This window comes from Oncorhynchus nerka, linkage group LG24 (assembly GCF_034236695.1).
Source record: "Oncorhynchus nerka isolate Pitt River linkage group LG24, Oner_Uvic_2.0, whole genome shotgun sequence".
Lineage (NCBI taxonomy): Eukaryota > Metazoa > Chordata > Actinopteri > Salmoniformes > Salmonidae > Oncorhynchus > Oncorhynchus nerka.
The window spans coordinates 7,534,160-7,557,901 of NC_088419.1; the positions used below are offsets into that span (position 1 = coordinate 7,534,160).

General features: G+C 43.4%; 1 protein-coding gene across 1 annotated transcript in view; it reads left to right on the forward strand.

Annotated features, from left to right (window-relative positions):
- Positions 1-14,647, forward strand: part of mcm3 (minichromosome maintenance complex component 3) — a 25,180-nt gene extending 10,533 nt beyond the window's left edge. The window contains exons 11-17 of the mRNA XM_065008580.1: positions 891-1,017; positions 1,488-1,638; positions 3,669-3,809; positions 4,228-4,325; positions 6,220-6,293; positions 12,017-12,110; positions 13,928-14,647. Coding sequence (XP_064864652.1) covers positions 891-1,017; positions 1,488-1,638; positions 3,669-3,809; positions 4,228-4,325; positions 6,220-6,293; positions 12,017-12,110; positions 13,928-14,126 — 884 coding nt within the window. The 3' untranslated portion in view covers positions 14,127-14,647. The remainder of the gene's footprint in view (positions 1-890; positions 1,018-1,487; positions 1,639-3,668; positions 3,810-4,227; positions 4,326-6,219; positions 6,294-12,016; positions 12,111-13,927) is intronic.
- Positions 14,648-23,742: the final 9,095 nt, after the last annotated feature.

Genomic DNA, 23,742 nt, shown 5'->3' on the forward strand with positions numbered 1-23,742 from the left:
ATAACATGCTAACCTCCCCTGTTATTGGTAATGGTGAGAGGTTAGCATGTCTTGGGGATATGATATAACATGCTAACCTCCCCTGTTATTGTAATGGTGAGAGGTTAGCATGTCTTGGGGGTATGATATAACATGCTAACCTCCCCTGTTATTGTAATGGTGAGAGGTTAGCATGTCTTGGGGGTATGCTAACCTCCCCTGTTATTGGTAATGGTGAGAGGTTAGCATGTCTTGGGGGTATGATATAACATGCTAACCTCCCCTGTTATTGTAATGGTGAGAGGTTAGCATGTCTTGGGGGTATGATATAACATGCTAACCTCCCCTGTTATTGTAATGGTGAGAGGTTAGCATGTCTTGGGGGTATGATATAACATGCTAACCTCCCCTGTTATTGTAATGGTGAGAGGTTAGCATGTCTTGGGGGTATGATATAACATGCTAACCTCCCCTGTTATTGTAATGGTGAGAGGTTAGCATGTCTTGGGGGGTATGATATAACATGCTAACCTCCCCTGTTATTGTAATGGTGAGAGGTTAGCATGTCTTGGGGGTATGCTAACCTCCCCTGTTATTGTAATGGTGAGAGGTTAGCATGTCTTGGTGGTATGATATAACATGCTAACCTCCCCTGTTATTGTAATGGTGAGAGGTTAGCATGTCTTGGGGGTATGATATAACATGCTAACCTCCCCTGTTATTGTAATGGTGAGAGGTTAGCATGTCTTGGGGGGTATGATATTTGTGCGTCTAACTTTCTCGCTCATCATTATTCACAATTCAATCAGTAACCAATTTTGGCACAAAGTGTTGGAGTACAGGACCAAAACAACCAAACGTGTGTCACTGTAGCCTACTGTACTTACGCTGTGTGTGTGTGTGTGTTGCAGCGATGGCCTTTGGTGGGTCAGTTGACATCCTGGCCACGGAGGATCCTGACTTGGTTCAGGAAGAGCAGGAGGAACTGCAGGTGTACGAGAAACACAATAACCTGCTACACGGCACCAAGAGACGCAGGTATGGAGATATACACACACACACACACACACAGGAAACACAACAACCTCCTGCACGGCACCAAGAGACGCAGGTATGGAGATATATACACACACACACAGGAAACACAACAACCTCCTGCACGGCACCAAGAGACGCAGGTATGGAGATATATACACACACACACACACACACACACAGGAAACACAATAACCTGCTACACGGCACCAAGAGACGCAGGTATGGAGATATATACACACACACACACACACACAGGAAACACAATAACCTGCTACACGGCACCAAGAGACGCAGGTATGGAGATATATACACACACACACACACACACACACAGGAAACACAACAACCTCCTGCACGGCACCAAGAGACGCAGTTAGAGAGACTCTCCATCTCATCACAGCACGTTGGACTTCTTCTTTGCTGCCTTCTCTGTACCCGTTGCCATGCTAACAGATTCTACTGTTGTTTAGAGAGAAGATCGTGAGTAAGGAGTTCATGAGGAAGTACATCCACATCGCCAAGGTGTTGACCCCTACGTTGACCCAGGAAGCAGCCAATCATATTGCGGAAGAGTACTCCAGGCTGAGAAGCCAGGAACAGCTGGGAGCCGATATTTCCAGAGTGAGCCCTTTAGACACCATGAGGCTGCGTTTACACAGGCAGCCCAATTCAGATCTTTTGCCCAATTATTCGCCCAAAATCTGATCTGATTGGTCAAAAGGCCAATTATTCGCCCAAAATCTGATCTGATTGGTCAAAAGGCCAATTATTGTCAAAAGATCGGACTGACTCTGTCTGTGTAAATACATGTTCTTAGTCGTACATCCACACACACCTTGACCACTACACACACCTTGACCCCTGCCCTCTCTCCCTGTCTAACCTCCTGCCCTCCTCTCTCCCTGTCTAACCCCTCCTCTCTCCCTGTCTAACCCCTCCTCTCTCCCTGTCTAACCTCCTGCCCTCCTCTCTCCCTGTCTAACCCCTCCTCTCTCCCTGTCTAACCCCCTCCTCTCTCCCTGTCTAACCCCTCCTCTCTCTCTCTGTCTAACCTCCTGCCCTCCTCTCTGTCTAACCCTCCTCTCTCTCCTGTCTAACCCTCCTCTCTCCCTGTCTAACCCCTCCTCTCTCCCTGTCTAACCCCTCCCCTCTCCCTGTCTAACCCCTCCTCTCTCCCTGTCTAACCCCTCCTCTCTCTCTGTCTAACCCCTCCTCTCTCCCTGTCTAACCCCTCCTCTCTCCCTGTCTAACCCCTGCCCCCTCTCTCCTGTCTAACCCCCTCTCTCCCTGTCTAACCCCTCCTCTCTCCCTGTCTAACCCCTCCTCTCTCCCTGTCTAACCCCTCCCTCTCCCTGTCTAACCCCTCCCTCTCCCTGTCTAACCCCTCTCTCCCTGTCTAACCCCTCCTCTCTCCCTGTCTAACCCCTCCTCTCTCCCTGTCTAACCCCTCCTCTCTCCCTGTCTAACCCCTCCTCTCTCCCTGTCTAACCCCTCCTCTCTCCCTGTCTAACCCCTCCTCTCTCCCTGTCTAACCCCTCCCCTCTCCCTGTCTAACCCCTCCCCTCTCCCTGTCTAACCCCTCCCCTCTCCCTGTCTAACCCCTCCTCTCTCCCTGTCTAACCCCTCCCATCTCCCTGTCTAACCCCTCCCCTCTCTCTGTCTAACCCCTCCTCTCTCCCTGTCTAACCCCTCCTCTCTCTGTCTAACCCCTCCTCTCTCCCTGTCTAACCCCTCCCTCTCCCTGTCTAACCCCTCCCTCTCTCTGTCTAACCCCTCCTCTCTCCCTGTCTAACCCCTCCTCTCTCTCTGTCTAACCTCCCCCTCCTCTCTCCCTGTCTAACCCCTCCTCTCTCCCTGTCTAACCCCTCCTCTCTCCCTGTCTAACCCCTCTCTCCCTGTCTAACCCCTCCTCTCTCCCTGTCTAACCCCTCCTCTCTCTCTGTCTAACCCCTCCTCCTCTCTCCCTGTCTAACCCCTCCCTCTCCCTGTCTAACCCCTCCCTCTCCCTGTCTAACCCCTCCTCTCTCCCTGTCTAACCCCTCCTCTCTCCCTGTCTAACCCCTCCTCTCTCCCTGTCTAACCCCTCCCCTCTCCCTGTCTAACCCCTCCCCTCTCCCTGTCTAACCCCTCCTCTCTCCCTGTCTAACCCCTCCCCTCTCCCTGTCTAACCCCTCCCCTCTCCCTGTCTAACCCCTCCTCTCTCCCTGTCTAACCCCTCCTCTCTCCCTGTCTAACCCCTCCTCTCTCCCTGTCTAACCCCTCCCCTCTCCCTGTCTAACCCCTCCTCTCTCCCTGTCTAACCCCCTCCTCTCTCCCTGTCTAACCCCTCCTCTCTCCCTGTCTAACCCCTCCTCTCTCTCTGTCTAACCCCTCCTCTCTCTGTCTAACCTCCTGCCCTCCTCTCTCCCTGTCTAACCCCTCCTCTCTCCCTGTCTAACCCCTCCTCTCTCCCTGTCTAACCCCTCCTCTCTCCCTGTCTAACCCCTCCTCTCTCTCTGTCTAACCTCCTGCCCTCCTCTCTCCCTGTCTAACCCCTCCTCTCTCCCTGTCTAACCCCTCCTCTCTCTCTGTCTAACCTCCTGCCCTCCTCTCTCCCTGTCTAACCCCTCCTCTCTCCCTGTCTAACCTCCTGCCCTCCTCTCTCCCTCCAGACGTCCCCAGTAACTGCTCGTACTCTGGAGACCCTGATCCGTCTGTCTTCGGCCCACGCTAAAGCCCGCATGAGTAAGGCTGTGGACCTGGAGGACTCGGAGGTCGCTGTGGAGCTGGTCCAGTTCGCGTACTTCAAAAAGGTCAGTGGACTCAACATGCAGAGTTGACAGATTGTTGCATTTGTCACAGCTTTTCAGGAAACACTTTTCAGGAAACGCTTTTCAGGAAACACTTTTCAGGAAACACTTTTCAGGAAACATCTTCATTTGAATAAACTCTGGTGAAGTCTGTCTGGTGTCTTTCTGTTCGTTTAAGTTCAACCAATCTCTGTTCCGTCCCGTTGTTCTAAAAGGTTCCAAATCCGTTGTTCTGTAGGTTCCGTCCCATTGTTCTAAAAGGTTCCAAATCCATGGTTCTGCAGGTTCCGTCCCGTTGTTCTAAAAGGTTCCAAATCCATGGTTCTGTAGGTTCCGTCCCATTGTTCTAAAAGGTTCCAAATCCATGGTTCTGTAGGTTCCGTCCCATGGTTTTAAAAGGTTCCGTCCCGTTGTTCCGTAGGTTCTGGAGAAGGAGAAGAAGAGGGGGAGGAAGGAGCAGGAGTCTGACTCAGAGGAGGAAGAGACGACACAGCGTACCACTCGCTCAGAGAAGAAGAGGTACGGCTTAAGACACCACTCACTAGTGTCCTTCTCAGACCCCCGTAATCACACCCCCACTAGTGTCCTCCTCAGACCCCCATAATCACCTCCTCTAGTGTCCTCCTCAGACCCCATAATCACACCTCCTCTACTTTCCTCCTCAGACCCCCATAATCACACCCCCACTAGTGTCCTCAGACCCCCATAATCACACCTCCTCTAGTGTCCTCAGACCCCCATAATCACACCCCCACTAGTGTCCTTCTCAGACCCCCATAATCACACCTTTAGTGTCCTCCTCAGACCCCCATAATTACACCTCCTCTAGTGTCCTTCTCAGACCCCCATAATAATACCCCCATAATCACAGTGTCCTCAGACCCCCTCTAGTGTCCTCTAGTGTTCTCAGACCCCCATAATAATACCCCCATAATCACAACTCTAGTGTCCTCAGACCCCCATAATCACACCCCCATAATCCACTATTGTCCTCCTCAGACCCCCCCATAATCACACCTCCTCTAGTGTCCTTCTCAGACCCCCATAATCATACCCCCATAATCACACCTCTAGTGTCCTCCTCAGACCCCCATAATCACACCCCCACTATTGTCCTTCTCAGACCCCCATAATCACACCTCCTCTAGTGTCCTCCTCAGACCCCCATAATCACACCTTTAGTGTCCCTCCTCAGACCCCCATAATTACACCTCCTCTAGTGTCCTCCTCAGACCCCCATAATCACACCCCCACTATTGTCCTTCTCAGACCCCCATAATCACACCCCCACTAGTGTCCTCCTCAGACCCCCATAATCACACCTTTAGTGTCCTCCTCAGACCCCCATAATTACACCTCCTCTAGTGTCCTTCTCAGACCCCCATAATAATACCCCCATAATCACACCTCTAGTGTCCTCAGACCCCCATAATCACACCCCCACTATTGTCCTTCTCAGACCCCCATAATCACACCTCCTCTAGTGTCCTTCTCAGACCCCCATAATCATACCCCCATAATCACACCTCTAGTGTCCTCCTCAGACCCCCATAATCACACCCCCACTATTGTCCTTCTCAGACCCCCATAATCACACCTCCTCTAGTGTCCTCCTCAGACCCCCATAATCACACCTTTAGTGTCCTCCTCAGACCCCCATAATTACACCTCCTCTAGTGTCCTCCTCAGACCCCCATAATCACACCCCCACTATTGTCCTTCTCAGACCCCCATAATCACACCACCACTAGTGTCCTCCTCAGACCCCCATAATCAGACCCCCTCTAGTGTCCTTCTCAGACCCCCATAATCACACCCCCACTATTGTCCTTCTCAGACCCCCATAATCACCTCCTCTAGTGTCCTCCTCAGACCTCCATAATCACACCTCCTCTAGTGTCCTCCTCAGACCCCCATAATCACACCCCCACTAGTGTCCTTCTCAGACCCCCATAATCACACCCCCACTATTGTCCTCCTCAGACCCCCATAATCACACCCCCACTAGTGTCCTTCTCAGACCCCCATAATCACACCCCACTAGTGCCCTTCTCAGACCACCATAATCACACCCCCCACTGATACAAACCTTCTCTTCCGGGACCCCCAGCTCTTCCATGTATTCCAATTATATCTATTCCACATCTAGCATCTGATTGAACCGGTCAACTAATCATCAAGCTGTTGATGAGATGAATCAGGAGAGCTACAACAACATGCTGAAACATCTGCCCCCCCCCCAGGGGAGAGGTTTAAAAACCACTGTTACAGAGGCCATTAAGTAGCTCATGGACTAATTCTCTCTTCTGACGGATATTTGATCTTTGCGGCAAAGCTGTATTATGAATGAAGGTTGAAACACAGGAGAGGAGATTTGTTTACTCGTTGTCTAACCGGTGTTCTCTGTTTGTAGGAGTCGTCGCGGTTCCCAGAGCAGCGAGGCCTACGACCCGTATGACTTTGCTGGAGAGAAGGACATCCCTGAGAGTAAGAGATACATATTTACCACCCTAATCTCACCTCATAGATTTTTTTATTTAACTCGGCAAGTCAGTTAACCTCTTGCGTCGAGCAATCCCGTATCCGGGAACGTAATCATAGCCTCGAGCTCATTACCATAACGCAACGTTAACTATTCATGAAAATCGCTAATTGAAATGAAATAAATATATTGAAACACAAGCTTAGCCTTTTGTTAACAACACTGTCATCTCAGATTTTCAAAATATGCTTTAACCATAGCTACACAAGCATTTGTGTAAGAGTTTTGATAGCCTAGCATAGCATTGAGGCTAGCATTCAGCAGGCAACATTTTCACAAAAACAAGAAAAGCATTCAAATAAAATCATTTACCTTTGAAGAATTTCGGATGTTTTCAATGACGAGACTCTCCGTTAGATAGCAAATGTTCAGTTTTTTTCCAAAAATATTATTTGTGTAAGAGAAATAGCTCCGTTTTGTTAAAAAAAAAAAACGAAAATGCAATTAACACAACGCCAAACTTTTTTCCATATTAGCTCCAGCTTCTATCGACAGAAACATGTCAAAAGTTGTTTAGAATCAATCCTCAAGGTGTTTTTCACATATCTATTCGATGAAAAATCATTCCTGGTTTCTCATCAAAGGCAAACGGAAAAATACTGCAGCTGGAGATTATGCAATAATTGCGACGGAGGACACCAACCTGGTAGATGTAGTCTCTTATGGTCAATCTTCCAATGATATGCCTACAAATACGTCACAATGCTGTAGACACCTTGGGGAAAATGTGGAAAACCTAAGCTGACTCCTAGCTCCTCCACAGCCATATAAGGAGTCATTGAAATGAGGCGGTTTCAAAAAATGCTGCACTTCCTGATTGATTTTTTTATCTGGGTTTTGCCTGTAACATCAGTTCTGTGGCACTCACAGACGATATCTTTGCAGTTTTGGAAACGTCAGAGTGTTTTCTTTCCAAAGCTGTCATAGTCTAGCATCTTTTCGTGACAAAATATCTTGTTTAAAACGGGAACGTTTTTCATCCAAAAATTAAAAGAGCGCCCCCTATATCGAAGAAGTTAAGAACAAATTCTCATTTACAATGACGGCCTACTGGGGAACAGTGGGTTAACTGCCTTGTTCAGCTCGGGGATTCGATCCAGCAACCTTTCAGTTACTGGCCCAACACTCTAACCACTAGGCTACCTGCCACCTCTACACTCTAACCACTAGGCTACCTGCCACCTCTACACTCTAACCACTAGGCTACCCTGCCGCCTCTACTCTCTAACCACTAGGCTACCTGCCACCTCTACACTCTAACCACTAGGCTACCTGCCACCTCTACACTCTAACCACTAGGCTACCTGCCACCTCTACACTCTAACCACTAGGCTACCTGCCACCTCTACACTCTAACCACTAGGCTACCTGCCACCTCTACACTCTAACCACTAGGCTACCCTGCCGCCTCTACACTCTAACCACTAGGCTACTCTAACCACTAGGCCGCCACCTCTACACTCTAACCACTAGGCTACCCTGCCGCCTCTACACTCTAACCACTAGGCTACCCTGCCACCTCTACACTCTAACCACTAGGCTACCTGCCACCTCTACTCTCTAACCACTCTACACTCTAACCACTAGGCTACCTGCCACCTCACACTCTAACCACTAGGCTACCTGCCACCTCTAACTCTAACCACTAGGCTACCTGCCACCTCTACACTCTAACCACTAGGCTACCTGCCACCTCTACACTCTAACCACTAGGCTACCTGCCACCTCTACACACTCTAACCACTAGGCTACCTGCCACCTCTACACTCTAACCACTAGGCTACCTGCCACCCCTACACTCTAACCACTAGGCTGCACTCTAACCACTAGGCTACCCCTCTAACCACTAGGAGGAGGGAAAGAAAACAACATTGTTGGTTTAAGGGCTTTGTAAATAAGCCTATGACAGTAAGGTCTACAACACCTGTTGTATTCAGCACACGTGACTAATAAAGTTAGATTTGATGCGAGTTAATAGTAAGGCTATGAGAGAGGTTATAGACCTACAGACTTGTGTCCAGATTTCAGTTTCCGTTTCACCCAGTTCCCTTGACGTGCCGTAGACCTACATTTGAAGCCCCGTCTTCTCGTGACTGTGGAATCTGTGTAACGCCTCACCATCATCTCACATAACATATGACTGATATCAACCCCCTTTTTCCAACGTCACCTAATCTTTCCCCCGGACATGATTTGTCTGACCCTCCTTCGTATCTCCATTTTTAAATTTTTTACAGCTTTTCTCTTCTTGAATTAAACTCCGACATCCTTCTTGCCTCCGTGGATTGACATGAACTGGTGTCGAGGCTTTTCGGGGCCCGACTCACTAACGCCAGAGGGCCTAAAAAATAATGAGCGAAAAACCACCTCAATCTAGCCGATCGATATAAATTGCACAAGAATGAAACTCTTTTTTTTCTTCTCTTTATTCAACCCGCCCTTCATCCAAATCATATTTAATGACCCTAAAACCCGTCCGCCCCGCGGATATAACTCACGGGGGGCCGTGGTTTTACGAGTCAACCCATGCATCACTATCAAAACATATATAAACACAATACGATAGTCACACACGGAGAAACGACACACACACACACACACACACACAGCGAGAACACATCAGGGGATATAGTGTGTCCCTTGTGGTCGATTTGATAATAGATAATAACACAGCAGATTAAGTGGTTAAAAGTTATCCTGGACCCAGACGTCATCAGTAAAATATGTCTAGTGAGATCTCTCTCTCTCTCTTCAACATCAGGTTTGCCACTTTTTTCTGTTTACACTAGACTTGGATCTGATTGTGACCAAAGCCCCATTCCTGCCTCACCTGTGAAGACAGATTAGAATACCGTAAATACCATAGTATATAGACAGCAATTCAAACAATAAAGAATACCGTAAATACCATAGTATATAGACAGCAATTAAAAACAATAAAGAATACCGTAAATACCATAGTATATAGACAGCAATTAAAAACAATAAAGAATACCGTAAATACCATAGTATATAGACAGCAATTCAAACAATAAAGAAGCTTCTCATCTACACTTTATTGCACAATGTCTTGCACACTTGATTTAATGCAATAAAACACAAATGTAATTTAAAACCCTTGAATTATCAATTTGGCTAACAGATCAAAAATGCAGTCTGCTGGTATTAAGGTAATTACGGTAATTCTTGCGGGGACATATGGTGTGGGAGAGCTGTTGTCTTTACACTGTACCACTCAGAGGGGGGTGTGGGAGACATCTCTTAAAAGACAGATTTGAATCCAGATCCAGATCGTCTTCAACGGCTAATAGAGTGTAACACTACACTGAGTGAGGAAATGGAGGTTTCTGCATTATGATGCATTAACATGACACTACAACATTCTATAGCAGCCATGTTAGAACCCCATTAACATGACACTACAACATTCCATAGCAGCCATGTTAGAACCCCATTAACATGACACTACAACATTCTATAACAGCCATGTTAGAACCCCATTAACATGACACTACAACATTCTATAACAGCCATGTTAGAACCCCATTAACATGACACTACAACATTATATAACAGCCATGTTAGAACCCCATTAACATGACACTACAACATTCTATAGCAGCCATGTTAGAACCCCATTAACATGACACTACAACATTCTATAACAGCCATGTTAGAACCCCATTAACATGACACTACAACATTCTATAGCAGCCATGTTAGAACCCCATTAACATGACACTACAACATTCTATAACAGCCATGTTAGAACCCCATTAACATGACACTACAACATTCTATAGCAGCCATGTTAGAACCCCATTAACATGACACTACAACATTCTATAACAGCCATGTTAGAACCCCATTAACATGACACTACAACATTCTATAACAGCCATGTTAGAACCCCATTAACATGACACTACAACATTCTATAACAGCCATGTTAGAACCCCATTAACATGACACTACAACATTCTATAGCAGCCATGTTAGAACCCCATTAACATGACACTACAACATTCTATAGCAGCCATGTTAGAACCCCATTAACATGACACTACAACATTCTATAACAGCCATGTTAGAACCCCATTAACATGACACTACAACATTCTATAGCAGCCATGTTAGAACCCCATTAACATGACACTACAACATTCCATAGCAGCCATGTTAGAACCCCATTAACATGACACTACAACATTCTATAACAGCCATGTTAGAACCCCATTAACATGACACTACAACATTCTATAACAGCCATGTTAGAACCCCATTAACATGACACTACAACATTCTATAACAGCCATGTTAGAACCCCATTAACATGACACTACAACATTCTATAACAGCCATGTTAGAACCCCATTAACATGACACTACAACATTCTATAACAGCCATGTTAGAACCCCATTAACATGACACTACAACATTCTATAACAGCCATGTTAGAACCCCATTAACATGACACTACAACATTCTATAACAGCCATGTTAGAACCCCATTAACATGACACTACAACATTCTATAACAGCCATGTTAGAACCCCATTAACATGACACTACAACATTCAATAACAGCCATGTTAGAACCCCATTAACATGACACTACAACATTCTATAACAGCCATGTTAGAACCCCATTAACATGACACTACAACACAACATTCTATAGCAGCCATGTTAGAACCCCATTAACATGACGCTACAACATTCTATAACAGCCATGTTAGAACCCCATTAACATGACACTACAACATTCTATAACAGCCATGTTAGAACCCCATTAACATGACACTACAACATTCTATAACAGCCATGTTAGAACCCCATTAACATGACACTACAACATTCCATAGCAGCCATGTTAGAACCCCATTAACATGACACTACAACATTCTATAGCAGCCATGTTAGAACCCCATTAACATGACTCTACAACATTCTTTAACAGCCATGTTAGAACCCCATTAACATGACACTACAACATTCTATAACAGCCATGTTAGAACCCCATTAACATGACACTACAACATTCTATAACAGCCATGTTAGAACCCCATTAACATGACACTACAACATTCTATAACAGCCATGTTAGAACCCCATTAACATGACACTACAACATTCTATAACAGCCATGTTAGAACCCCATTAACATGACACTACAACATTCTATAACAGCCATGTTAGAACCCCATTAACATGACACTACAACATTCTATAACAGCCATGTTAGAACCCCATTAACATGACTACAACATTCTATAACAGCCATGTTAGAACCCCGTTATCACTACATGGGGAATATTTAAACAATGCTATGTAACAGGGCTCCTGAGTGGCGCAGGGGTCTTTAAGGCATTGCATCTCATGTCTTGAAGCATTACTACAGACATCCTGGTTCCAATCCAGGCTATTTCACAACCGGCCGTGATTGGGAGCTCCATAAGTCGGCGCACAATTGGCCCAGTGTCTGCGTTTGGCCGGGATAGACCGTCATTTTAAATACGAATTTGTTCTTTAAAGACTTGCCTAGTTAAATAAAGGTTGAATAAAAAAAATAAACTGTCTACTATTCAAACAATATTTAAAAGTTGACCCAACTCTCTATATGCATGGCCCTGGTCTGACAATGAACTCTGTTTACTCCTCCCACAGTCCAGGCTGGCACGCCCAAACCGGCAGAGGAGGAGCCTATGGATGCCCCTGTCCCACCAAGTCAGGACGGACAGACAGAGGTGTCTGCAGACAGGTGGGTGTGGCAGTCGAGTGCATGTATATGTGACAGCAAAATGGCGGACTTGGTACCAGTGTGCTCAGATCGGCAGCTGAAATGGAACTATAGTCTAATATGAATGGAAGTATTATCAACAAAAATATGAACACAACATGTTAAGTGTTGGTCTCGTGTTTTATGAGCTGAAATAAACAATCCCAGAAATGTTCCATACTCACAAAAAAGCTTATTTCTCCTAAATCTTGTGTACAAATTTGTTTCCATCCCTGTTAGTGAGCATTTCTCTTTTGCCAAGATAATCCATCCACTTGACAGGTGTGGGACATCAAGAAGCTGATTAAACAGTGTGATCATTACACAGGTGCATCTTGTGCTGGGGACAATAAAAGGCCACTCTAAAATGTGCAGTTTTGTCACACAACACAATGCCACAGATGTCTCAAGTTTTGAGGGAACGTGCGATTGGCATGTTGACTGCAGGAATGTCCTCCAGAGCTGTTGCCAGATCTTTAAATGTTAATTTCTTTACCATAAGCCGTCTCCAACGCCATTTTAGAGAATTTGTCAGTACCAGATACTGACTGGTTTTCTGAACCAACGCCCCTAGTTAAAAAAATATTTTTTTTTATCTATGACCAAGAGATCAGCATAAATCAAATCAAACTTTATTAGTCACATGGGCCGAATACAACAAGTGTAGACTTGAGCGTGAAATGCTTTCTAACAAGCCCTTAACCAACAATTCAGTTCAAGAAAGAGTTAAGAAAACATTGACCAAATAAACTAAAGTAAAAAATTATAAAAAGTAACACAATAAAATAACAATAACGAGGCTTTATACCGGGTGTACCGGTACCGAGTCAGTGTGCAGGGGTACAGGTTAGTCGAGGTAATTTGTACATGGAGGTAGGGGTTCAGGTTAGTCGAGGTCATTTGTACATGGAGGTAGGGGTTCAGGTTAGTCGAGGTCATTTGTACATGGAGGTAGGGGTTCAGGTTAGTCGAGGTCATTTGTACATGGAGGTAGGGGTTCAGGTTAGTCGAGGTCATTTGTACATGGAGGTAGGGGTTCAGGTTAGTCGAGGTCATTTGTACATGGAGGTAGGGGTTCAGGTTAGTCGAGGTCATTTGTACATGGAGGTAGGGGTTCAGGTTAGTCGAGGTCATTTGTACATGGAGGTAGGGGTTCAGGTTACATGGAGGTCAGGAGGTCATTTGTACATGGAGGTAGGGGTTCAGGTTAGTCGAGGTCATCTGTACATGGAGGTAGGGGTTCAGGTTAGTCGAGGTCATTTGTACATGGAGGTAGGGGTTCAGGTTAGTCGAGGTCATTTGTACATGGAGGTAGGGGTTCAGGTTAGTCGGGGGTTGATCACTTACATCTCGTGGTATTGACTGAATTGCAGAATTGGGTTGCGAAGTCCATTTTTTTGTCTTATATCTCGCTGGCTGTTTTGGATTCTAATAATGCAACTCCAGATTTATGGGTTAATCTGTCGGGAAGAATTACAGTACTGCTTCTGAAACCCTCTGAAATCAAATAGAGACATTCCAATCTCTACTTCATCTGTTTGTTTCGCTTTTTATGCCATTTGTTTTCTGTAATGAAAAGCGCTATTTTATTATTATGTAACCCACATATAAATATTTACACGTGTTACGTTTGCTGAAAAGTAAACGCAGTTGACAGGGAGAAGACTTTTTTTTTTGTTTGTTGCTGAGTTTATGTAAACAACAACGACAACACAGAATCTCGTCTTTTATGTACCTCACATAGATGCTATTTTTCATAAATGAATTTCTCTCTCTCTCTCTCTCTCTCTGTTCTCCAGGCTGAAGGAGTTTAAGTCCTCCCTCCTGGAGGTGTTCCGTTCTGCACATGCTCAGTCCGTCGGTATCAACTCTCTGATGGAGAGTGTCAACAAGGACAGAGATGTCCCCTTCACCCTGACAGAGGTCCGGGCCGCCCTCGCTCGCATGCAGGACGACAACCAGATCATGTTGGCCGACGACATCATCTTCCTCATCTAAAGACCAAGGAAAACATCTTCATCTTAGACCGAAGTGAAGAAGAGGTGAAGGGAGAGTTGTTTCCTATTGGAGACCAAGAAGAATGAGAAGGAATTCAGAAATAATTTAATTGGATTTTGACTAGTTCTTTTGGGTTTTGGGGTCCACTCGCTTCTTCCAATTAGCCTTTCTTGGTTTGTAACCACTTATGGACTAAAAAAGTAGCTGAAAGGATTGTGGTTTTATTTTGTTGTAATGTTCGTAGGTTAATTCTTGATCAGGCTCACAAAGTTTGGTTTCTTTGCTTCACTCGTTTTTTTAGCTACATATTATGGGATGTACCAGGTCTCGTTATAATCACAAGTCTCCCTGGAGCATCTGCATCGTTTTATGCTTTCTGTTTTAAGGTTTTAGTATTTCTTTTTTAAGAAAAAATACCTTTCTTGTATATATTGTTTTGTTAAAGAAAAGGTTTTCATTGTAAAGGTTTGTCAACTGTAATAACGCATCGAAATGAAAAATAAAATTACTTGGATGTTGAACGTTGTGATTGGACCCCAACAGCTTGTGCTTTCATTTACACACACACACACACACACAGCGAGAACACATCAGGGGATATAGTGTGTCCCTTGCGGTTGATTTGATAATAGATAATAATAATAATTGTATGCCAAGCGAAACCATTTAACGTCTATAAAACAGATGAACAATGCAGTGAGGTACAGCTGCCTGAGAAATGCGGTTTCACTATGCTGAACACTGGGGAAATCGCGAGCTGTGGTTTTGATTGGGCAGATAAGGAACCCTGTAGCCTCGAGCTGAACTACCGTCCAGGCTAGTCTCTACACCCACGCCTGAGTCATCCTGAGCTGCATGCCCCAGCACACAGCCTGCCTCTGTCTGCTCTCGCCTAGCACCGTCTAGCCCCAGCACACAGCCTGCCTCTGTCTGCTCTCGCCTAGCACCGTCTAGCCCCAGCACACAGCCTGCCTCTGTCTGCTCTCGCCTAGCACCGTCTAGCCCCAGCACACAGCCTGCCTCTATCTGCTCTCGCCTAGCACCGTCTAACCCCAGCCCACAGCCTGCCTCTATCTACTCTCGCCTAGCACCGTCTAACCCCAGCACACAGCCTGCCTCTGTCTGCTCTCGCCTAGCACCGTCTAACCCCAGCACACAGCCTGCCTCTATCTGCTCTCGCCTAGCACCGTCTAACCCCAGCCCACAGCCTCCTTTCAAAGTGACTTTTCTCTATCGACCCAATTCTTACCCCCAGCCCACACTTGGCCTCTCCTCGACCTCTATCTCCCATCTACAGGTCCACACCCTGCCCTCTATCTCCCATCTACAGGTTCCACACCCTGCCCTCTCCTCTATCTCCCATCTACAGGGTCCACACCCTGTCCTCTCCTCTATCTCCCATCTACAGGTCCACACCCTGTCCTCTCCTCTATCTCCCATCTACAGGTTCCACACCCTGCCCTCTCCTCTATCTCCCATCTACAGGTCCACACCCTGTCCTCTCCTCTATCTCCCATCTACAGGTCCACACCCTGCCCTCTCCTCTATCTCCCATCTACAGGTCCACACCCTGTCCTCTCCTCTATCTCCCATCTACAGGTCCACACCCTGTCCTCTCCTCTATCTCCCATCTACAGGTCCACACCCTGTCCTCTCCTCTATCTCCCATCTACAGGTCCACACCCTGCCCTCTCCTCTATCTCCCATCTACAGGTCCACACCCTGCCCTCTCCTCTATCTCCCATCTACAGGTCCACACCCTGTCCTCTCCTCTATCTCCCATCTACAGGTCCACACCCTGCCCTCTATCTCCCATCTACAGGTTCCACACCCTGCCCTCTCCTCTATCTCCCATCTACAGGTCCACACCCTGTCCTCTCCTCTATCTCCCATCTACAGGTCCACACCCTGTCCTCTCCTCTATCTCCCATCTACAGGTCCACACCCTGTCCTCTCCTCTATCTCCCATCTACAGGTCCACACCCTGTCCTCTCCTCTATCTCCCATCTACAGGTCCACACCCTGCCCTCTCCTCTATCTCCCATCTACAGGTCCACACCCTGCCCTCTCCTCTATCTCCCATCTACAGGTCCACACCCTGTCCTCTCCTCTATCTCCCATCTACAGGTCCACACCCTGCCCTCTATCTCCCATCTACAGGTTCCACACCCTGTCCTCTCCCCTATCTCCCATCTACAGGTTCCACACCCTGTCCTCTCCTCTATCTCCCATCTACAGGTTCCACACCCTGTCCTCTCCTCTATCTCCCATCTACAGGTTCCACACCCTGTCCTCTCCTCTATCTCCCATCTACAGGTTCCACACCCTGTCCTCTCCTCTATCTCCCATCTACAGGTTCCACACCCTGTCCTCTCCTCTATCTCCCATCTACAGGTTCCACACCCTGTCCTCTATCTCCCATCTACAGGTTCCACACCCTGTCCTCTATCTCCCATCTACAGGTTCCACACCCTGTCCTCTCCTCTATCTCCCATCTACAGGTTCCACACCCTGTCCTCTCCTCTATCTCCCATCTACAGGTTCCACACCCTGTCCTCTCCTCTATCTCCCATCTACAGGTTCCACACCCTGTCCTCTCCTCTATCTCCCATCTACAGGTTCCACACCCTGTCCTCTCCTCTATCTCCCATCTACAGGTTCCACACCCTGTCCTCTCCTCTATCTCCCATCTACAGGTTCCACACCCTGTCCTCTCCTCTATCTCCCATCTACAGGTTCCACACCCTGTCCTCTCCTCTATCTCCCATCTACAGGTTCCACACCCTGCCCTCTCCTCTATCTCCCATCTACAGGTCCACACCCTGTCCTCTCCTCTTATCTCCCATCTACAGGTCCACACCCTTCCCTCTCCTCTATCTCCCATCTACAGGTCCACACCCTGCCCCTCTTCTCTCAGATCTGTGAATACCCCTGAGAATACATCTTTCTTTCACATTAGTCTGTGAAGTTACCCTGGGTGCCAGTCTGTTTGTGCTAACTTTTTGTGGAGTGGAATGATAGCACAAAACACGTCTGGATTTCAGGCTCGTAATCAAATGTCCACTTTGATTTAAAGTGTTTCCCTATATATCGACAAGTTATTTTGTCTTCGCTTGGGTCATGCTGGTGTTGAACAGTAAAAATAACACAAACACTTCTGTATGTAGCTATGTTATTTAAACACTATGTAGCTATGTTATTTAAACACTATGTAGCTATGTTATTTAAACACTATCTAGCTATGTTATTTAAAACACTATGTAGCTATGTTATTTAAACACTATGTAGCTATGTTATTTAAACACTATGTAGCTATGTTATTTAAACACTATGTAGCTATGTTATTTAAACACTATGTAGCTATGTTATTTAAAACACTATGTAGCTATGTTATTTAAACACGTCTGTATGTAGCTATGTTATTTAAAACACTATGTAGCTATGTTATTTAAACACTATGTAGCTATGTTATTTAAACACTATGTAGCTATGTTATTTAAACACGTCTGTATGTAGCTATGTTATTTAAAACACTATGTAGCTATGTTATTTAAACACTATGTAGCTATGTTATTTAAAACACTATGTAGCTATGTTATTTAAACACTATGTAGCTATGTTATTTAAACACTATGTATGTAGCTATGTTATTTAAAACACTATGTAGCTATGTTATTTAAAACACTATGTAGCTATGTTATTTAAACACTATGTAGCTATGTTATTTAAACACTATGTAGCTATGTTATTTAAACACTATGTAGCTATGTTATTTAAACACTATGTAGCTATGTTATTTAAAACACTATGTAGCTATGTTATTTAAACACTATGTAGCTATGTTATTTAAACACTATGTAGCTATGTTATTTAAAACACTATGTAGCTATGTTATTTAAAACACTATGTAGCTATGTTATTTAAAACACTATGTAGCTATTTTATTTAAACACTATGTAGCTATGTTATTTAAACACTATGTAGCTATTTTATTTAAACACTATGTAGCTATGTTATTTAAACACTATGTAGCTATGTTATTTAAACACTATGTAGCTATGTTATTTAAACACTATCTAGCTATGTTATTTAAACACTATGTAGCTATGTTATTTAAACACTATGTAGCTATGTTATTTAAACACTATGTAGCTATGTTATTTAAACACTATGTAGCTATGTTATTTAAAACACTATGTAGCTATGTTATTTAAAACACTATGTAGCTATGTTATTTAAACACTATGTAGCTATGTTATTTAAAACACTATGTAGCTATGTTATTTAAACACTATGTAGCTATGTTATTTAAACACGTCTGTATGTAGCTATGTTATTTAAAACACTATGTACAGTGCCTTGCGAAAGTATTCGGCCCCCTTGAACTTTGCGACCTTTTGCCACATTTCAGGCTTCAAACATAAAGATATAAAACTGTATTTTTTTGTGAAGAATCAACAACAAGTGGGACACAATCATGAAGTGGAACGACATTTATTGGATATTTCAAACTTTTTTAACAAATCAAAAACGGAAAAATTGGGCGTGCAAAATTATTCAGCCCCCTTAAGTTAATACTTTGTAGCGCCACCTTTTGCTGCGATTACAGCTGTAAGTCGCTTGGTGTATGTCTCTATCAGTTTTGCACATCGAGAGACTGAAATTTTTTCCCATTCCTCCTTGCAAAACAGCTCGAGCTCAGTGAGGTTGGATTGAGAGCATTTGTGAACAGCAGTTTTCAGTTCTTTCCACAGATTCTCGATTGGATTCAGGTCTGGACTTTGACTTGGCCAACCTGGATATGTTTATTTTTTAACCATTCCATTGTAGATTTTGCTTTATGTTTTGGATCATTGTCTTGTTGGAAGACAAATCTCCGTCCCAGTCTCAGGTCTTTTGCAGACTCCATCAGGTTTTCTTCCAGAATGGTCCTGTATTTGGCTCCATCCATCTTCCCATCAATTTTAACCATCTTCCCTGTCCCTGCTGAAGAAAAGCAGGCCCAAACCATGATGCTGCCACCACCATGTTTGACAGTGGGGATGGTGTGTTCAGGGTGATGAGCTGTGTTGCTTTTACGCCAAACATAACGTTTTGCATTGTTGCCAAAAAGTTCAATTTTGGTTTCATCTGACCAGAGCACCTTCTTCCACATGTTTGGTGTGTCTCCCAGGTGGCTTGTGGCAAACTTTAAACAACACTTTTTATGGATATCTTTAAGAAATGGCTTTCTTCTTGCCACTCTTCCATAAAGGCCAGATTTGTGCAATATACGACTGATTGTTGTCCTATGGACAGAGTCTCCCACCTCAGCTGTAGATCTCTGCAGTTCATCCAGAGTGATCATGGGCCTCTTGGCTGCATCTCTGATCAGTCTTCTCCTTGTATGAGCTGAAAGTTTAGAGGGACGGCCAGGTCTTGGTAGATTTGCAGTGGTCTGATACTCCTTCCATTTCAATATTATCGCTTGCACAGTGCTCCTTGGGATGTTTAAAGCTTGGGAAATCTTTTTGTATCCAAATCCGGCTTTAAACTTCTTCACAACAGTATCTCGGACCTGCCTGGTGTGTTCCTTGTTCTTCATGATGCTCTCTGCGCTTTTAACGGACCTCTGAGACTATCACAGTGCAGGTGCATTTATACGGAGACTTGATTACACACAGGTGGATTGTATTTATCATCATTAGTCATTTAGGTCAACATTGGATCATTCAGAGATCCTCACTGAACTTCTGGAGAGAGTTTGCTGCACTGAAAGTAAAGGGGCTGAATAATTTTGCACGCCCAATTTTTCCGTTTTTGATTTGTTAAAAAAGTTTGAAATATCCAATAAATGTCGTTCCACTTCATGATTGTGTCCCACTTGTTGTTGATTCTTCACAAAAAAAATACAGTTTTATATCTTTGTTTGAAGCCTGAAATGTGGCAAAAGTTCGCAAAGTTCAAGGGGGCCGAATACTTTCGCAAGGCACTGTAGCTATGTTATTTAAAACACTATGTAGCTATGTTATTTAAAACACTATGTAGCTATGTTATTTAAAACACTATGTAGCTATGTTATTTAAACACTATGTAGCTATGTTATTTAAACACTATGTAGCTATGTTATTTAAAACACTATGTAGCTATGTTATTTAAAACACTATGTAGCTATGTTATTTAAACACTATGTAGCTATGTTATTTAAACACTATGTAGCTATGTTATTTAAAACACTATGTAGCTATGTTATTTAAACACTATGTAGCTATGTTATTTAAAACACTATGTAGCTATGTTATTTAAACACTATGTAGCTATGTTATTTAAAACACTATGTAGCTATGTTATTTAAACACTATGTAGCTATGTTATTTAAACACTATGTAGCTATGTTATTTAAACACTATGTATGTAGCTATGTTATTTAAAACACTATGTAGCTATGTTATTTAAACACGTCTGTATGTAGCTATGTTATTTAAACACGTCTGTATGTAGCTATGTTATTTAAACACTATGTAGCTATGTTATTTAAACACTATGTAGCTATGTTATTTAAACACTATGTAGCTATGTTATTTAAAACACTATGTAGCTATGTTATTTAAACACTATGTAGCTATGTTATTTAAACACTATGTATGTAGCTATGTTATTTAAACACTATGTAGCTATGTTATTTAAACACTATGTAGCTATGTTATTTAAACACTATGTAGCTATGTTATTTAAACACTATGTAGCTATGTTATTTAAACACTATGTAGCTATGTTATTTAAACACTATGTAGCTATGTTATTTAAACACTATGTAGCTATGTTATTTAAAAGTGTTTAGTTTCCTCTTTTGTTAGTTTTCAGTATCATATCAGCAGTTTCCATCAAACAAAATACTCATCTCGAGCCATAAACAACAGCCAAGCCTTGCAGTAATTCTTTCCACTGACTAGAGGCCATTGTTCGTTAGACCCAGAGCCATATATTCAGAGAATTGGGACATTGAGAGTTCTACATTATGATGAATTAACATGACACTGCAACATTCAATAACAGCCATGTTAGAACACCATTAACATGACACTACAACATTCTATAACAGCCATGTTAGAACCCCATTAACATGACACTACAACATTCTATAGCAGCCATGTTAGAACCCCATTAACATGACACTACAACATTCTATAACAGCCATGTTAGAACGCCATTAACATGACACTACAACATTCTATAACAGCCATGTTAGAACCCCATTAACATGACACTACAACATTCTATAATAGCCATGTTAGAACCCCATTAACATGACACTACAACATTCTATAACAGCCATGTTAGAACCCCATTAACATGACACTACAACATTCTATAACAGCCATGTTAGAACCCCATTAACATGACGCTACAACATTCAATAACAGCCATGTTAGAACCCCATTAACATGACGCTACAACATTCTATAACAGCCATGTTAGAACCCCATTAACATGACACTACAACATTCAATAACAGCCATGTTAGAACCCCATTAACATGACACTACAACATTCTATAGCAGCCATGTTAGAACCCCATTAACATGACACTACAACATTATATAACCTTATTAACATGACACTACAACATTCTATAGCAGCCATGTTAGAACCCCATTAACATGACACTACAACATTCAATAACAGCCATGTTAGAACCCCATTAACATGACACTACAACATTCTATAGCAGCCATGTTAGAACCCCATTAACATGACACTACAACATTCTATAGCAGCCATGTTAGAACCCCATTAACATGACACTACAACATTATATAACCCCATTAACATGACACTACAACATTCAATAACAGCCATGTTAGAACCCCATTAACATGACACTACAACATTCTATAGCAGCCATGTTAGAACCCCATTAACATGACACTACAACATTATATAACCCCATTAACATGACACTACAACATTCTATAGCAGCCATGTCAGAACCCCATTAACATGACACTACAACATTCTATAGCAGCCATGTTAGAACCCCATTAACATGACACTACAACATTCTATAACAGCCATGTTAGAACCCCATTAACATGACTACAACATTCTATAGCAGCCATATTGTAGAATAATAGTGAAGACATCACAACTATGAAATAACACATATGGAATCATGTAGTAACCAAAAAAGTGTTAAACAAATCAAAATATATTTTATATCTGAGATTCTTCAAAGTAGCCACCCTTTGCCTTGATGACAGCTTTGCACACTCTTGGCATTCTCTCAACAAGCTTCATGAGGTAGTCACCTGGAATGCATTTCAATTAACAGGTGTGCCTTGTTAAAAGTGAATTTGTGGAATTTCAATCAGTTATGGTTGAAGGTATGGTTGGTTTACAGAAGATAGCTCTATTTGATAAAAGACCAAGTCCATATTATGGCAAGAACAGCTCAAATAAGCAAAGAGAAACAACAGTTCATTACTTTAAGACATGAAGGTCAGTCAATCTGGAAAATTTCAAGAACTTTGAAAGTGCAGTCGCACCATCAAGCGCTATGATGAAACTGGCTCTCATGAGGACCGCCACAGGAAAGGAAGACCCAGAGTTACCTCTGCTGCAGAGGATAAGTTCATTAGATTTACCAGCCTCAGAAATTGCAGACTAGATAAATGGAACACAAACATTTAGTTAGATATTACTGCACTGTTGGAGCTAGGAACACAAACATTTGACTACACCCGCAATAACATCTGCTAAATATGTGACCAATAACATCTGATAAATATGTGTATGTGACCAATAACATCTGTTAAATATGTGACCAATAACATCTGATAAATATGTGACCAATAACATCTGTTAAATATGTGTATGTGACCAATAACATCTGTTAAATATGTGTATGTGACCAATAACATCTGCTAAATATGTGACCAATAACATCTGTTAAATATGTGACCAATAACATCTGTTAAATATGTGTATGTGACCAATAACATCTGTTAAATATGTGTATGTGACCAATAACATCTGCTAAATATGTGACCAATAACATCTGTTAAATATGTGACCAATAACATCTGTTAAATATGTGACCAATAACATCTGTTAAATATGTGTATGTGACCAATAACATCTGTTAAATATGTGTATGTGACCAATAACATCTGTTAAATCTGATAAATATGTGTATGTGACCAATACAATTTGATTTGCCTCTGATGGTGTCTCCATAATTTCGGTTTTGTTTTCAGTCTCTTGACTGAGTAATGCTGAGTTGTTCTGAGAAAGCGATCAGCAGTTTCTGTGACCTGGATAGAGAGGAGTGGGTGGACAGTGTCTACCTCCCAGGGTGCCATTTCAGACTCTGTCAGACTCTGCCATCTGATCCACCTCTGTCTGCTTCCTCTCAGTCATAGAGACAGTATTCTGTTGTCTGCGTCCTCACAGTCAGACAGTATTCTGTTGTCTGTGTCCTCTCAGTCAGACAGTATTCTGTTGTCTGTGTCCTCTCAGTCAGACAGTATTCTGTTGTCTGCGTCCTCTCAGCCATAGAGACAGTATTCTGTTGTCTGCCTCCTCACAGTCAGACAGTATTCTGTTGTCTGCGTCCTCACAGTCAGACAGTATTCTG